The 17518-nt window shown below is 40.5% G+C and overlaps 1 protein-coding gene across 1 annotated transcript; it reads right to left on the bottom strand.

Annotated features, from left to right (window-relative positions):
- Positions 1–10612: 10612 nt before the first annotated feature.
- Positions 10613–11793, bottom strand: GPR33 (G protein-coupled receptor 33). Its single transcript, XM_046654422.1, has 2 exons — positions 11784–11793; positions 10613–11578 (listed from the first exon to the last, which is right to left on the bottom strand). Exon 2 carries the CDS (start codon positions 11532–11534, stop codon positions 10809–10811), a length of 726 nt encoding a protein of 241 aa, XP_046510378.1. The 5' UTR covers positions 11535–11578; positions 11784–11793; the 3' UTR covers positions 10613–10808.
- Between the last annotated feature and the right edge of the window lie 5725 nt (positions 11794–17518).

Here is a 17518-nt window from a genome sequence, read left to right as displayed (position 1 = left end):
TTATTATAAAACAATTATTTCCATTGTAGGTAATGCTGAGGTGGAGTATGTTGTACAATTTGCTTCAAGTTAGAGGGAAAAGGCAAAACACAGCTTTAGGTTAGCTCCAGAGGGGGATGGTGGTTCTCAGGAAAATAGGAAAGCTTTGCCTTGTGAGTGTCTAAGAAGTCACTGTCCGGGCAGGAATAGTTCTCAAAGAGCTACAATGTTCAAGGGGACCGTATAAGTACTGGGTTAATTGTGAATGCATTCTAGGCTCTCTGGGATGGTACAATAGTTGGTTTAGAGTTGTTTTAAATTGTTCAATTCATTCAAGTTGTCTGCCCCAAATTTTGACATTTCAAAGTATTCCACAATCATGAAAAATTTGAGAACCACTTCTAAAAGCTCCTTTATAGTTGTTGTTATGCTTCCCGACTGTAAAAAGGAAAGAGAGAGAAAGGAACTATAATCTATTTCACAGTTCTCAAAATAAACAGAGCTTTTCCTAAACTTCAGCTCTAAAATGAACCTCTTACCTGAGGCTTTACGTGGGGGTATGTTAATCAGTAGAAGTGCAACTGGAAGAGGTAAACAGTTCATCTTAGTGAAGGCTGGAAGAAATCTAGCCCCCCACTTCAGAGCTCAGAGATTTGTATTTTCTCAGTGCTTAGGGAGGTGATCGGATTCTGAGAAGTTGGTTCACACTAACTCAAATGTACATGAGACTGGGTTAGAACCAGAATACTAATTTATTCATTTATAATAAGAAATATTGCTGTGACATGGAGTGGAAATTCTCACCTTGGGTGTGATCAGCACATTATCCCCTGTGGTCAAGCAGGGGACACTAGATCATATTCAGAAGTTTCTCTATCAATTTCCTATGAGAGATAGTTGCTCTTCCATCAGGGCGTCTGAAACTGAGATTTGAAAGACCCATGTGAGTTCTGGCTTCAAGACGCTTGCCACATACATTAAGATTGTGAGGAAAGAGAAAACAAACAGATGTGAAAAAGAGCCTGAAATAAAAAGTCCAGGGGCACATGCTCCAAACCACAACCATATATCTTGTCACAGAGCCTCTTCTTACACAGGCAGAAACTGAGGCTATGAGCATTAATCCAGTGGAAAACCTTCCATGTGGAAATAGGAGGCCTGGGAAAACGATAGTTCCCACCTAAAAGCTGAGTCTATCTTTAACGTGTATAGTTTGTACAACCAGGCAGGGGATGGAATTTAGTTTGGAACTTAATATTGATTGTTCTTTCGGTTCAATTTGCTTTTTTTAATTCTTATTTTATTACTGCACCATTTGCTGGTGTGTTGCCTAGGTAACACAATATAGCAAGTGCTTTTAACTCGAAGGCAGTGATGTATGTCTTTGGCAGTGTGTCGAGTTTCCCCAGGGTAGGCTGATAAATTATCTTGAGCTTTGGGTTATTTTTCAGTTCATAGTGTTGTGATAACTTAGCAAAGCATTGCATAACCTTTCGAATATTTGTATACTTCTGTCAGCCGTTTTGTCAATTTAGGCCAGCCTGTTGTAAGAGCTTTGTATAATTATGACACCTGCATCTTTTGTTGAAAAAAACTGTTCAAGATTTTGAAATGGGCAAAAGAGATTTCGAGATATTCTTTTAATGGAATGCTGGAGCCTCTGGAGATTACCTGTTCCTGTAGGGTTATATAGGGTTTGTCTTTGACTAGGCTGTTTTACAACTCTGCAGAGATAGACGTTAACTTCTGAACACTGATAGTAAGCAAATTGTTCCTGTCCCTAAAGATGTAAAACTTGATTATTATTCTGTGGCTATTGACCGGTTCTGCCAGTTTTGCAACCATTTGTACACTCATTTCAGCATTCCTTCCTCGACTATAAATGTATAGCACCTTGAGTTCTCTTTTTTTTAAATAAACAAATTTTAGAATAAAATTTTACAGAAAAGTTGCAAAAGAAGTACTGAAGTTCCCATATATCCCTCACCCAATTTCCCCTATTCCTAAGATCTCAAATCACTACAGTACGTTTGTCACAGTTAAGGAACCAGCACTGGTTCATTAATTAAACTCCAGACTTGATTCAGATTTCATTAGTTTTTCTCTAAATCCTTTTTCTGGATTCCATCCAGGATGCCACACTACATTTTGTCATCATGTTTCCTTAGGCTGTGACAGTTTCTCAGACTGTCCTTGTTTTTGATGACCTTGACATCATTTGAGGAGTCCTGGTCAGGTATATTGTAGGAGGACCCTCTTTTGGAATTTGATGTTTTTCTCATGATTAGACTGGGTTGTGGGTTTTTGGAGGAAGATCACAGAGGTGCAGTACCATTCTTATCACATCATATGAAGGGGGCATGCTGTCAACATGTCTTACTACTGATGCTGTTAACCTTGACCACCTAGCTAAGGTAGTGTTTGCCAAGTTCCTCCACTGTCAAGTTACATCCCCCTCCTTTTCCATACTTTATTCTTTGGAAACGAATTACTAACTAAGCACAGCCCAGGGCCAGCCTAGTGGTGTAGTGGTTAAGTTCCCGCACTCTGCTTTGGTGGCCTGGAGTTTGTAGGTTTGGATCCTGGGCGCAGACCTAGCACCACTCGTCAGGCCATGCTGTGGCAGCATCCCACATAAAAGAGAGGAAGATTGGGACAGATGTTAGCTCAGGGCCACTCTTCCTCACACACACACACACAAAATCAAAAAAACACAGCCCATACTCAAGGAGTATGGAGTTAGGAGCCACCTTGTTGAGTGGGGAGGAGCTGCATAAATTATTTGGAATTCTTCATACAGGATATTTGAGTTGTCTTTAGAGCTAGTTGTAATATATTGCTGGTTCCTTTCTTATTCAGTCAAATATGAATGAAATAAAAATCTTTGACACATGTTGATTTTATATTTGTATGAGAGTTGTGATTTTATTCTCTTTTAAAAATTATCCTCTCATATCTTTCTACCAAGAAATGTTGTGGGAATTACTTTGTATATAGTTCTTTGAAATACACGAGTAAATGTCATAAACAAATACATTATTTTGAAAAGAAGATATTGAATATTATTTATAGTAAAAGAAAAATATAAATTATTTTGTCACACTAACTGTATCAGTCAGGGTCCCATCGACAATCAAATAACAAGCTATAAATAGGATGACCTGAGAAAGTTTTCTTTACAAAGGGACTGTTTACAAAGATGTGGGTGAAGGGGAACCACAGGGAGTCACGTGGTAACCGAGGGTGTAGAAGCAGCTGAGAGGTTACCACCTTTGCCTGAAGGGAGAAAGGGAGGGAGTCTGGAATCCAAGGGAACAGGTTTGTATAGACCATTAAGAGAAGGAGTTGACCTTCTGCCAAGAAGCACAGCCAACTCCAGGTGACCCTTTAGGGAGGGAGCTAGGGAAATAAAGACCGGACCCCATTCTCCATCTTCCTTCCATTTCCTGCCAGAGCTTCCTATTGGCAAAAACCAACCAGAAGTCAGGAAGCATGGGGACCTGTTGACGTCCCAGCCTCCAGGGCAGAAAGCAGGGTGGAGAAGGCTTGAGTGTGGATCTGGAAGGCAAGGAAAATATATCTGGCACACTGACTGAAGATGTCTTAAAGGCCACAACGGGGACTCATTTGTCATCGTTGTGTTGGAAGATGACAGCTGGGAAGACAAAGAAAGAGATAGCTGCAGTTAACATTTCTAATGGAAATCCCTAATTTCCAGAAGAGTTTAGGGAGGTGAAATTTGACTTAGTGAGTTATTGGTGTAAGATGAGTCAAGGTCCTTGACCCCCAACCCCCTTTTTTTTCAGCCATTGGGGATACGGCAAGACATCAGAGGAGCATGGTTGCTGGGATCCTAGCCTTAGTGAAAATGCCGCCATGCAGCCCAACTTGCATGGGATGGAGCCGCTGCCTTCAAGGAGTCTTGCAGACTGGAACAAGAGGTGTGTTGGAGGGGGCCACTAAGGACCTAAGTCCTTAGAGCTCTCCTGAGGTCCTTTGGACTGTGGGGTAAGGAACTTGGAATTACATTTAATTTGATACAGGAAAAGTAATGAACCACTTTTATTGTCTTTGAGTGTTGCAACTAAGTAAGTTTCATGTTGACTCCAGCAGGAAGTAGATAGACAACAGAGATTTCAATAATGAATTGTTTGTATACTCCTAAATCTTCAATTGCACTTGTTTGAGATGGAAAAGGGGGAGGAGTGTTAGCAGATGGCAGCCCCTGATTGTTTGCTTCTTCTAGCAAGTGAAGTGAAAGAAATACTGTAGATCCTCAGCATGCTTGAGGAGGGACATTCTAAAGATCTCACAAATAGAGAAAATTCAAATTCCTGAATTAATTACTAACTGCATTCCTGTATTTATCCAGTTGTTTGTAAGCATTTATTTGGGGCTGGCCCAGTGGCACAGTGGTTAAGTTCACATGTTCTGCTTCAGCAGCCGGGGGTTCGCCAGTTCGGACCCTGGGTGTGGACCCACATACCACTTGTCATGCCATGCTGTGGCAGTGCCCCACATGTAAAGTAGAGGAAGATGGGCATGGATGTTAGCTCAGGGCCAGCCTTCCTTAACAAAAAAAAAAAGAGGAGGAGTGGCAGCAGATGTTAGCTCAGGGCTAATCTTCCAGAAAGAAAGAAAGAAAGAAAGAAGGAAACATTTATTTATCAGGTGTTGGAAATGTAGGAAGAGTAAGATGCTATTTTTACTCTCAAGGAGCTCATAATTTAGTGAAGAGACAAGGAAAACGATGAGAATTAGAAAAACTGTTTCTCCTTTCCCCATTGTGTTGTTCCCTCCTAATAGAGGAAGGACAGGATCTGGAAGGGGAGCCGCTTCCTGGAAAGCCTGAACTAAACTAAATTAGGGCGACTGGCTTTAATTGGAGGGAAGATAAGGTCTGAGGCTCAAATAATCTGGCATAAACTGGATTTTCAGAGCCACATCACACCTAAGCAAATTTTTTCTTAGTCACCAACTGACTTTGTCTTCAGAATACCTCTCTGTCTTCTCTCTCTTTCACAGCACTTCCCTATACACCCATTGTCCTGCCTTCAGGGTCTCCAAAATTTGTTCCAGGCTTGACCTCCACCCCCGATGGTTTCCTTCCTCTCCTCTAGGCCACAATCAAAAGTCTAACATTCTAAGTACTGTGTTGAGCTGCACTCTGCTGGGTGTGAAGCTGATTAAAACAATTCTCATTAACTTGTGAATGAAACTTAACCTTCTTAAAAGGTATATTTGCATTTTAATAGCAGTCCCTTAACGCAAATTAATCTCTCATTGGCAGAATGTGTGAGAGTTACTTTTTGTGGGAAGAAGAAGTAGGGGGAATTACTTCTCATTCTCTAAATTTAAAAGAGTCGCTGCTCCCAGGGCCCTGGAGCCTCACCTCCCAGTCCCTCTTGAGCACAAGGCGATTTTGCTTCTCTTCCTGAAGCTAATCACTCAGAAAAGCTTTTCAGGTTAAATTCAATGGACGTCATCATCTTTTGAAAAGCTTTTATATTTGGGGAAATTCTCGCATTGGGAGTACCCCTTTCCCTCCCATGTAGAAATCAGAACTCAGCTCCCCAGCCTCCTTTGCAGCTAGAATGCAGTCGTGCCAATTAGATACCCTCCTGCAAGATTCACTTTGGAAGTGAGCAACGTGAATGCGCAGGCTCTGCCTGGGGCTTCCAGTTGCCTGATGTCTGTGTCAGCAGAGCGTCCAGGCACAGAGGGTTTAAGATGTGATACAGAGTGCCATGGTGGCAGTAGCAGCGGCAGCAAAACCAAGTTGCTGGTACTCTGGGCTCAGTGGCAGCAGCAGTAGCAACTGGAACCATTTAGAGAAGACCAGTGGCAGATTCCTGATCTGGGCAGTTTTGTGGCATGTCTTGGGCACTGTTCCCAGACTGAACCTTGAATGTTTCCCCAGCCATCTCAATAATCTGTGAGCTACTTGAGATCCTTTAGCAAATCAGTTTTTGGTTAAAGCAGCCAGAATGAAATCTGTTGCAACCAAGAACACTAATTGGTACAGGACTCATCTTCAACTTTCCCCTCTCCCTCAACCAGCAGAATTTACAGGACAAAACTCTCTACTTTTCTCTCTCTTCACTTCTGCTTTCCTGGTTCGGGCCACATCATCTGTTACCTGAATTACTGCAACACTGTCTAGTCTGATGACTCACCTTCAGTTTTGACCTCTCCATCATAGCAGCAAACCTAATTCTATCCCTCTTGGGCGTAAGACTCTCAGTGGCTCCCTCATGCCTCAGGATCAAGTCTAGGATCAAGTCCAAACTCCTTAGCAGGCGCTTTTGGGATTAGGCCGGGTTGACCTTTCCAGCTCACCTGGGCCACACCTGCTTCTCACACCTATACTCCTCCAATCAGCCTCTTTTCTTGCTCTGGACCAGCAGCAGTGGATCCCCTGGGATCCTGTTAGAAACGCAGCCCTACTCTAGACTTACTGCATCGGAATCAGCATTTTCACAAGATCATTGGGTGATTCGTATGATGTTCAGACATGGGTAGTGCTGCTTTATAGCACTCTGCTCTTCCCCTCTGAGGCTTTTACACGTTCTCGTCCTCTGTACTGTCCTTCCCCGTCTTTATATATTAACACTGTTCTGCAAGACTCACTGGGGAGAACTTCTCTGAGTGGTAAAACCTGGGTTGGAGCTTTTGCTTGTTATTCTAAGCATGGCATTTATTCCTGTCTACAGAAATGACCTTTTTACTCCTTTTTCTTCCCTACCAAACGGAAGTATTCTATTCTGGTTGTATTTTAGAGTCAATGTGAGAATTTTAAAAAAAATACAGATTCCTTGGTCCTGCTCTAGAGATTTGGTTTTAATTAGTTTGGGTAAGTCCTTGACACTGGTATTTTTGAAAAGTGCCCTAGATGATTGTAACATGGAGCCCAATTCGGAGCCATCACACTAGACTTTGAGATCCTTGAGGACAGGGATCCCATCCTAGTCACTGTTGTATTCTCAGAGCCTACCACAGTGCCAGGTACATAGGCTACGCTAGGAAACAATCGTTACTTCTATTTTCTCAGGAACATGGAATCAGCTTTACGTTGCACACACCATCCTACCTTCCACCCCAAACCCTCTCACATGTGTTAACAGCTGGGCAGCCTATTCATCTCGTTAAAACAAGGAGTCATTTCTTAAGGAAAGAACTTGAGCTATATTTGAAACTTATCTCTAATCATCCCTGTATTCTGTTCTAGAGCCAGATTGATACAGATATAATGAAGCAGGTTTACATAATTGGATGCTAACAGGCACATTGCTTTGAAACAGTCTCCACACATCAGTTCCACAAAGCAAAGCCACTAATTCTTTGTTTATAAACCTCTTGGGTCCTGAGACTAGTGAGCAGGTTGATTACACCAACACAACTATAAGGAGTAGGTGTTCTAAAGGTTAACCTTAGTTTTATGGGAAGTAAAAAATACATTTTGGGAGAATTTTCTTAAGTTTATACTCTATTTTCTTAAAATTTAAAGTGACTTCTAAAAAACCTCTTAATGATATCCTATATTTACATAGTGTTTTATATTTTAGGAGTAATTTAATATCCTTAATCTCATTTGGAGATGTTCCCATTTTATAAATGAGGAAACTGAGGCTTAGAAACTTTGGATAACCTGCCCCAAAGTAAACACCAAGCTAGAGGCAAAGCCCGACCCCCACCAGCATCTCCTGATTACAAGTTCAGTGACATTTTTTCACTTTGTGCTGGATCCTGACATTTTCTATGCACTTCTGTTGACTTTTGCAGCCAAGAAGGTGACTTCTGACGCAATAAACAGACCGGGTAGATCTGGGCTGGAAGCCCAGCCTCTCTGCCTCCCAGCAGTGACCTCAGGCAGTGAGTATAGTGGTTTAGAGCATGGGTTCTTGCACCAGACTGCTCGGGTGTATAATACTTGCTCTTCCCATTGCTTACTGTATGGCCTTGGACAAGTGCTTCAGTTTCATAGTCTGTAAAATAGGGATAATAATGTAACAGACTTCACAGAATGGCTTTAGGATTAAGTGAGTTACTGTTTGTAAAGCACTTAGAATCACGCCTGGACCCAAGGTAAATGTGATGTAAATATTAAATAAAAATCTGGTTCAATCCTATTTTATGACTAAAGTCGTTTTTAAAAATCACATATTTTGAGTGCCATATTCAATTTTCATTAAATATCTTTTACTGGATATCAACTGTGGATAACATTATAGAAAAGAAATCATGTGATGGATAGGCTTCCTTCTGCCCTTGAGGAGGGTACAGTCTATCGGGAGATGGAATGAAGTTCGTAAAGAGCCCACGAGGAGCCCTTCCTTGTTTGCTGTTGCAGCAGGTCTGAGGAGGGGACAAAAGGCGCCCTCTGTAGCTGCTAGGTTTCCAAAACACGATTCTTGTTTCAAAGGATCATATGTCCCATCCAATAACTTTCTTTCTTAAGGTTTGCATCATTGACTTCAGCGGGCTTGTCAGGACCTGGGAGAGCGTGGGGAGGGGAGAAGCACCAGCTCCTTCTTGTTGCAGCAACACCCAGAGCCACAGCATGGTCATCACTCCTACTCCTCTCTCTCTGGGAAAAGTGTTCAGGCTCCAAAAGCTTGAAATAGGGGCCAATGATAAAAGTTTTCATCTACCCAAAGCTTTTGTCCCTCACGTTCAAAGTGAGAGAGATCAAGTTCCCAGCTGCCCAGGGAGGCACTGATGCCAAGTCAATTAGCAGGATTTCTAGGGCAGCAAACCACTACTATTTCCCTCTGTACAAAGTTAGTATGAAGGTTAATTTCCCTTCCTTTCTGTAACCCCTTATAATTAATATCATCCATTTTGGAGATTTCTGAGAGGAATATATGCCTGTGGCTTGGAATGGTTTGTGCAAAGCTGGCTGGAATAGTTAGGGACTGAGTCTGTGTGGTGACCTAAATATCTCCATTCTATATCAATTGAACTAGATAGATAGAACTGTGTATTCACTGATATCCCTTGATGATAGAACTACCTAACTGACTAAATAAAAGAGGTCAGTGATACCATGTGGTCCTACATAACTTAGGTGCTGTGATATATTGCAAAAACTCGAAGACCAGGGAAGACAAATTAATATTGTTATTGCTATTCTAATATTAAATATACTATGACATTATCCAGGCAGATTCTTAAATTTATAATTGTCTTAGTCTTATATTTCTGAGACAATCTGTAGGTATTGAAAGGAGACTTTTAAGATACCTTTACACTTAAAACACTGAAATATAAATTCTTTATACTTTAACATGGATGTGACAAGATGACTGCCTTGTCATCTCCATCTTAAATTTTGTCCATATCAATTAAATAATTTAGGTGCTATCTAAATAAAGAGGGATCTCTGTCCAAGTGTCTATTTTCTAGAAGATTCTGTGGCAGAAAATTCAGATCAATGGATTCTACTGGTATCTAGAAATTGATATTCCTATAGCTTCAAAAATCAAAGGTTAAGAATCACATTTGCACCACTTGACACCGACTAGGATGGCAATAATTGGAAAAAAAAGGAAAATAATAAGTGTTGGTGAGGGTGTTGAGAAATTGGAACTTTTGTACCTTGCTGGTGGGAATGTAATATGATGCAGCAACTGTGGAAAAGTTTGGCATTTCCTCAAAAAGTTAAACATAGAATTACCATATCATTTATCAATTCAAAATAGTTGAAAACAAGGACTCAAACAGATAATTGTATACATGTTCATAGTAGCATTATTCACAATCGCCAAAAGGCGGCAACCACTCAAATGACCCTCAGCAGAAGAACGGATAAACAAAATGTGATATATACATACAACAGAATATTATTTAGCCATAAAAAGAATGAAGATGCATGTAACAAGATGGATGGACCTTGAACACATGCTAAGTAAAACAAGCGAGACATGAAAGGAGAAATATTATATGATTCCACTTACATGGACTATCTCGAATAGCAAATTCATATAGACAGAAAGTAGATTGGAAGTTTTGAGGTTTTTAGGGGAGGGGGAAAGGGGGTTTATTGCTTAACTGGTACAGAGTTTCTCTTTGAGATGATAAAAATTTTTGAAATGGTGATGATTGCAAAGCACTGTGAATGTACCTAATGTCACTAAAATCTACACTTAAAAATGGTGAAAATAGGGGCTGGCCCCGTGGCCGAGTGATTAAGTTCACGTGCTCCGCTGCAGGCGGCCCAGTGTTTCGTTGGTTTGAATCCTGGGCGCGGACATGGCACTGCTCATCAAACCACGCTGAGGCAGTGTCCCACATGCCACAACTAGAAGGACCCACAACGAAGAATATACAACTATGTACTGGGGGGCTTTGGGGAGAAAAAGGGAAAAATAAAATCTTTAAAAAAAATGGTGAAAATACTCATATGTGGAAGATAAACAACACACGGAAAAAGAGAACAGTTTGGTGGTTATGGGGTAAGTGAGTGGGGGGGTGGGCACAAAGGGTGAAAGGGCACATTTAGATGGTGACTGACAAATAATTATATACAACTGAAATTTTACAATATTATAAACTATTATAACCTCAATATAATAAAAAATAAATAATAAAGCATGGTGAAAATAGCAAATTTTATTGTATATATTTTACCACAACAAAAAAAGAGTAAAAAAAAATCATGATTGCAACATCACCCATTACTTGCTTTCTTACAGCCCTTTTAATATTCATGGATCTAACTGTAGTACAGCCTAGATGTCCCTCTAATATAGGGATATTATTATGCCAAAGCTGAAGGTATATATCTGGTAATTGACTACAAGTCCGTTGTTTGCTCTGTGATCCAGAATTTAAATGTAGGCTTCTGAATTTAGGTTTTGTGTCCTCTCTGTTGAAGAATCCTCACTGAATGTTGACTCAAACAGAGCAAGAATGGACTTCTTGAAAACATTTTTGAAGTTCTCCCCAACAAATAGGTAGAGTGTGGGAGAAAAGAGAGTATTGAAGGAAGTGGTTATGACTGTAAGTATCAGAGTGAACTGTAAAAGCAGTGATTGGGTTTGGGTGAGAATTAAGCCCTGGTATACATGATAGGGCATCCAACACACAAAGAAAGAGATAATGGCAGTCATCATGACTTTGAAGGGCTTACTGGATTTAAACAGGCTTCTCTCTTTCATCTTGTTGGCTACTCTTTGGTAACAAAAGGTGATGATGAAGAAAGGCAGAAGGAAGCTCAGCAAGAAGCGGCTGATAAAGCAGGCTACAGGAATCCATTTCCTTAACGTTTGTATCTTTTTGCTTTCCCAGTTAGTAGACACAGTGTAGTTATTTTGGCAGATCACCGTTCCTTTATGGTCATCATGTGTTTCCTTGAAAACCACATAGGGCATGCTGAGGGCAGAGGCAGAGATCCAGACTCCTAGGATGATGCTGGAGGCCCAGCGTGGGGTTCGGTGCAACTGTGACCACACTGGGTGAAGAGTGAGAAGATACCGATCAACGCTGATGGCCGAGAGGAAGAAAACAGAGGCGTAGATTCCTGTGTACAAAATGCCAGTGAAGGCCTTGCACATGGCAGATCCAAAGATCCAGTGATTGTCTTGAAGGTAGGAGGTGGCTAAAAATGGCAGAATCAGTATTGAAATAAAATAGGAGAGAATAAGATGAAAAAATAAGAGAGTATTGACAGTCTTTTTCATCTTGAATTTTAGCACCCATAGGTAGAGACCATTGGTGATGGTACCAATTATAAATGACACAAACAAAAGAAGGGCAACAATCATTTTTGAGGCAGGAGCTAGAAAATGAGTGCTATTTCTTACTGAAGTAGAGACATTGATCAGGTAATCAGTAGAGTTGATCAGATCCATAATTACCTGTGGAGTGAGAAACTGAAAATAACAACAAAAAAGAAGCAAAAGAAAAGGTTATAAGAAATTTTTGCAAAATAACAGTCAAAATGACGATATTTTATAAATGGAATGCATAATATTTCCACAGTAATACAAATCAGATATTCTTCCTAAGGTCCATACTTTTATTTTGTATGAGGAATTAAGTCAGATTAATTTGAACACCAAAAATGGGAATACTACAGATGAAATGAAATTAACATGAAAGAGAAATAAAGTTTGGGATATTTTGACTTTGTTAAGTAGTTAATTTGGGTAGTTACAAATCTTCTATTTAGACATCAGCCATAAGTCTAACCCTGCGTGATGAGTACAACTTCTTGAATAAGGTAATGTAGGATCAGTTTTACTTGACTAAGACTTGGTCAGAAATTGAATAACAAAAATAACAACAACAGAGGCAGCCTGGTGGCATAGTGGTTAAGTTTGTGTGCTCTGCTTCGGGGCCCCGAGGTTCACGAGTTCAGATCCCAGATGTGGACACCACTCGTCAAGCCATGCTGTGGTGCTGTCCCACACACAAAATAAAGGAAGACGGGCACAGATGTTAGCTCAGGGACAATCTTCCTCAAGCAAAAAGAGCAGGATTGGCAATGGATGTTAGCTCAGGGCCAACTTCCTCACCAAAAAACAGACAGAAAAACCAACAATGGCTACAAATTAGTAATCATGGGGAACTATAGTTAGATTTCTCTCATGAGCTATTTATATACATAGTAAAGCTATTATCTAGGATTCTAGCACTCAGCACGTAACAGTAAGAACCGATGTTCATATGGGAGCCCTAGGACACTGTAAGATTGTGAATTGCCTTCAAAATCATCAATGAAAGAGGAAAGTGTACTGTAGAATATAGTAGTAGTTCTTTCTCACTTGGGGAGGGGAAAAAGGTAGAAAAGTCAAGAAATTGCTATTATCCAATGCTTGTTATCTGTCAGCAGCTTTATATAAAAATCATTTCATTTTTTCCTCACAAAGGCAAATATTTAAACAGAGGAGAACGTGAGGCTGACAAGGGTTAAATTTCTTTCTTTTTTTTTTTTAAGATTTTATTTTTCCTTTTTCTCCCCAAAGCCCCCTGGTACATTGTTGTGTAATTTTAGTTGTGGGTCCCTCTAGTTGTGGCATGTGGGATGCCGCCTCAGCATGGCTTAATGAGCGGTACCATGTTCTTGCCCAGGATTCGAACCGGCGAAACCCTGGGCTGCCAATGCAGAGCGTTCGAACTTAACCACTCGGCCACGGGCCTGGCCCCCAGGGTTAAATTTCTTATCCGTCAGCATCTTCCACCATGCCTCTGTCGTGGCAGGTGGTGAACACTACCAGTGTTTTATTTTGCTTCTTTTAAAATTGGTAATCCATGTGCAGTGTTTTGATAATGCTCTATGAATCACAGATTTGATTATCCAAATTACCACATTTCTTGGATAATGGTTCCTATAGTATTGAAAATATAAACCTGAGAATGTTTTGGAAAATAGCTATTAGAACAGTCATGTCAACAAGCTGTTTTTTGGATAAATTGAATAAAGCAGTGGGAATTACTAATGATATTTTTTCGTCACTAAGCAAAAACATTCTAATACTATATAGAGAGAAGAAATAAAATAATTGCTATTAAAATAAAATAATTAGTAACTGCTATAATTTCAGTTAATTCTGTCTTCTAAAGGAGTTGCAAAATTTGTCTCCCAAGTAGAAAAGTGATTCTCTTCAGGAAGATACTTTAGTAGTCTGCTTTGGGAATAAAAAGTGAAGTCTAAGGACGTGGAATGAATAGGCAATGGTGGGTGAAGGAGTGGGAACCTGAGAAAGAGGCTGTGTGAAGGTCCTGAGACGCCAAGAAGAGGGAGGAGGAGTGAGGATGGTCTTCAGAGAGGCAGGAACAGGAAAAACATGGGAGGAGGCTAGGAGGCTTGAAGAGGAGAAAAGTCAATGAGATATTCCAATACGCAGAAATGACACAGGATTTAAAATGAGAGATGTCTACATCTTCAATTTTAATCCATTTGCTACGCTTTGACATGGTGTAGTGTCCCTTCTTATTAACTACAACTGTCATGTGTTGGTGGTTGCCCTGGGAAATTGAAGGCAAAGGGCTTGTGTTCCCTATTTGGGATGGAGTGGGATGGACTGCAGTGGAGACCAGCAGCAGGAAGTGAGATGCGAATGAGATGATGAATATGGTTGAAACTGGCTAGATATCCGGGCATGAGCAGACAAGGAGAAACAAAATCCTATAAAGAATTTCTGATACTGTGTGTTTATGGTCTGTGTGTGTCTATCTGTGTGTGCGTGTCTGTAAGCGTGTCTGTGGTCTGTCTGTACATCTGTGGGGTATTTGTTTATATGTATGTGGTCTCTGTGTATTTCTCTGTGGTGTGTGTTTGTATCCATGGGATGTGTGTGGAGTTTTGTGTGTGCATGTTCGTGATCTGTATATCTGTGGTATCTGTGTGTGGTCTCTGTGTCTATGGTGTGTGGCATCTGCGGTCTGGGTGTATTTATCTGTATAGTGTGTGTTTGTGTGGTATTTGCATATCTGGGTGTGTGTGTGGTGTACGTGTGTATGTGTATGCTCTCTTTGTGGTCTCCTATGCATATGAGAAACTGGGTACCTGAATTATGGGAAGATTTTTTAAAAAATTGTGTGGCTGAGCTGTAGAAGGGCATCTGAAAGTAATGTAGGACTTGAGCAAAATCAACATTGGTAGTGGTTCTGAATAGCATATAAAGTTTCCTAGGAACTTTGATTTATTACGCACAGCCAAGAGATTTCTTCATCCTTAGACATCTTTTAAAATGGTGTTGAAATCCTTGAGTATAAATTAGTACGGCAGAGCTTGGGCTCTGGCATCCCACAGAACTGGGGTTCACTCCTGCCTCTGACACTTACCAGCTCCCTGACCTTGGACTCTTAACTCTGAGTCTCTTTCACCTTCTAAGCCCCAGTGGGTTTTTATGAGGACTCAATGAGACAATGTATATAAATCACTTTGCCCCCTTCATGGCACATATTAAGTGCTCAATAACTTTTTAACTACGATTTTGCTCAACTTGTTATGCTAAGACTAGCAAGTGCCTCATTTTGCCCTTTTAATGCTGCGGGCCACATTTCTTTCCTCCTCAAAGCCTCCCCACTGAATTCTAGAGTGCCATGAGGGATTTCTGAAAAAATTTAAACGTTCATCTATCGGGGCAGAAGCTCTCAGATTTAGAGTTATTTTGAGGCCTTGCTAGGGTGGTACCTTTGGCATAAGTGGCTTTCAGAAAGACCCCACCTCTGCTTGGGGATATGGAGCTACCATAGGGGAGGGGACCACAAGAACCTTGGAAAGGTGATCTGGAGTCAGCCTAGAGGGTCGATTCAGATGACAGCACTAGGATAAACCTGCTGGCCCAGGGCATCTTACCTTGCAGTTATGTCTTCGCGCCAGATGGTCTTGGGCAGGCCAGAGCGACTCTACATCAGCAATCTTGTCTTTAGGGACACAGGCAAAAATCAGTGACCCTCTGCCTTCATTTCACTTGCCTTTCTTCTGGCTGATTGTTACTTTTCCACCTTGAGCCTGCTATTTATTCAGTGAGGTCTTCCTGCTCTTTCTTGGTTCCTTTTTCTGTGGAATGTATGCTGTGGAGGTAGAGGTGGAGAGACCACTACTTCTTCAAATCATTTCTCCATTTTTAAGGGGGATTTTAAAAATTCCATAAACAAAGTTATTCTATGTAAGGTTAATAAGCTCGTTTCAGGTGTTAAAACCTTGATTAAAAATTACCTCCTCATATTCGGTCATCCCACCAGGCACCGACTCTGCCTCAGTTTTAACAAGTTCATTAGCACATGGATGCATGGTGTTGGGTACATAGGGAGGAGACAAAAATCAAGCATGGAAAAAACAGACTGTGGAAATGGGCTACCTAATCTTGCTGGAGAGAAAAATGGTCAGAAAGGGAAAAAAAAACACTGAGTTTCACAGTAAAAAGGAATGTATGATGACAGGCCAAAAGTTGATTGTTTAGTTTGGAAAGATGAAGACTGACAGCCAGAATGATCTGCATTTGAACGTTGAACAATTGTTGAGGATGGTTGGAAAGAACACAGAGGTGGTTGCCATATCCTACAAGATGACCTCATTATAAGAAAATCCTACAGCACAGGCAATACATTTATGAACTGACTGAGTCCTACATTTTTTCTATTTTCCTCTCTCTAATCTAGCTCTGAAATTTTTTAGGATCAGCCTCTGTGCTGACCTCAGTGTCCTGATTTCTTTTCTGCTTGCTTTCCTCTTCATCTCTGCCCTGCCAGCGGAGAAAATACATCAAAACGGCTGTGTGGCTTCAGTGGTGGAGCTCGGGAATCAGTTTCTCAGTCTGTGTTAGACTTAGAATTTTAAAGCTTTCCTTGCTACAGTAGCCTTATTAAAAAATAGGCTTACGTTTTAGTTCTTAATTCATTTGGGGCTGTGGCCTTCAACCTAAGAACTCATCTTCTTTGTTTCAGGATAAAGATAAGTTTTCAAACTTGCTACTGCATTGTCAAAGCGATTCCTTGCCAGGTTTTCATACCCTTTGGGTTAATTCACAGATGTGGAAGCAACCTGAAGTATTGTTTGGTTCAAATCCACTAATTTTGAAGATTACTAAACTGAGATGCAGAGAGGTTAAGTGATTCACGATAGGTTTTCACCAAGAGAAGAACCAAGGGCTCCTTGCACTGCCCTGTGCTGCTTCAGTAATAGAAAAAGGAACTTGAACCAGATTCCTCTCCCCTCTACATTGTATTTCCAAATTCTATAATTAGTAAAATTCATAAATAACAAATACCTTAGAGACTAGTGTTTAATTTTCTCCCCAAATGTGCACAAGGGCTAGTACCACCGTTGGATAGCCTAAAATTTACTTCTTCCATAATTGTCCTCAGAAATACTCTCATGAGTATCTTCTTCTAAGAGGTAATTAAGCCAATGATATACGTAGACAGTGTTTGAGGAAGTAACCCCTCTTCTGTGGTTTTGGTGATGTGGCTTCATTTCAATTTTCATATTTCAAATTAAGTCAAGTGGTTTCAAGAAAATAATTCATGGAAATGGAAACTGTTTTATGTTGTTTTGATGTAATCACAGTGTGAAATATACAGAGAAGCAGATGGTGTTGCAGAATCAAAGGCTTGAAAGTCTAGGAACTCAGAGATGCGTATAATTTTTAGAGCTGGAGGAGACCAAGGAGTTAATATCATCTAATTCCTGATTGTACAGGTCAGGAGACTAAGACTCACAGAGATATTTGAGAAATTGTCCTAGATTCCATTATTAGTTAATAGAAGAGTTGGGGCAGAAAGAATGTACACTAAAAATACTGATGCACTGCTTGTAGGTATTGTATTGATTGTACAAGACAGTATAGGATAGAAAGCAAGATCCGAGATGTAAATCTCAACTCTGTTATGTACCATATATGTAAACTCTCTGAGTCTCAGTTTTCTCATTTGTAAACGTAAAAAAGAAAAAAAAGAAAACCCCTCTCCTGAGGTATTCTTTTGAGGATTAAATGAGATACTATAGGTAAGATGGCATGCGGTAAGCATTAAATAAGTGACAGCTTGTATTAATATGTAAGTTGTAGCAGAGAACATCAGTAAGCCC

The sequence above is a fragment of the Equus quagga genome, chromosome 2 (genome assembly GCF_021613505.1).
Source record: "Equus quagga isolate Etosha38 chromosome 2, UCLA_HA_Equagga_1.0, whole genome shotgun sequence".
NCBI lineage: Eukaryota > Metazoa > Chordata > Mammalia > Perissodactyla > Equidae > Equus > Equus quagga.
This window is presented reverse-complemented; position numbering and strand designations above follow the sequence as displayed.

What these genes read in the sequence shown, in the direction of transcription:
- GPR33 (XM_046654422.1), bottom strand. Translation starts at nt 11,534, where the DNA reads ATGTGCAAGGCCTTCACTGGCATTTTGTACACAGGAATCTACGCCTCT.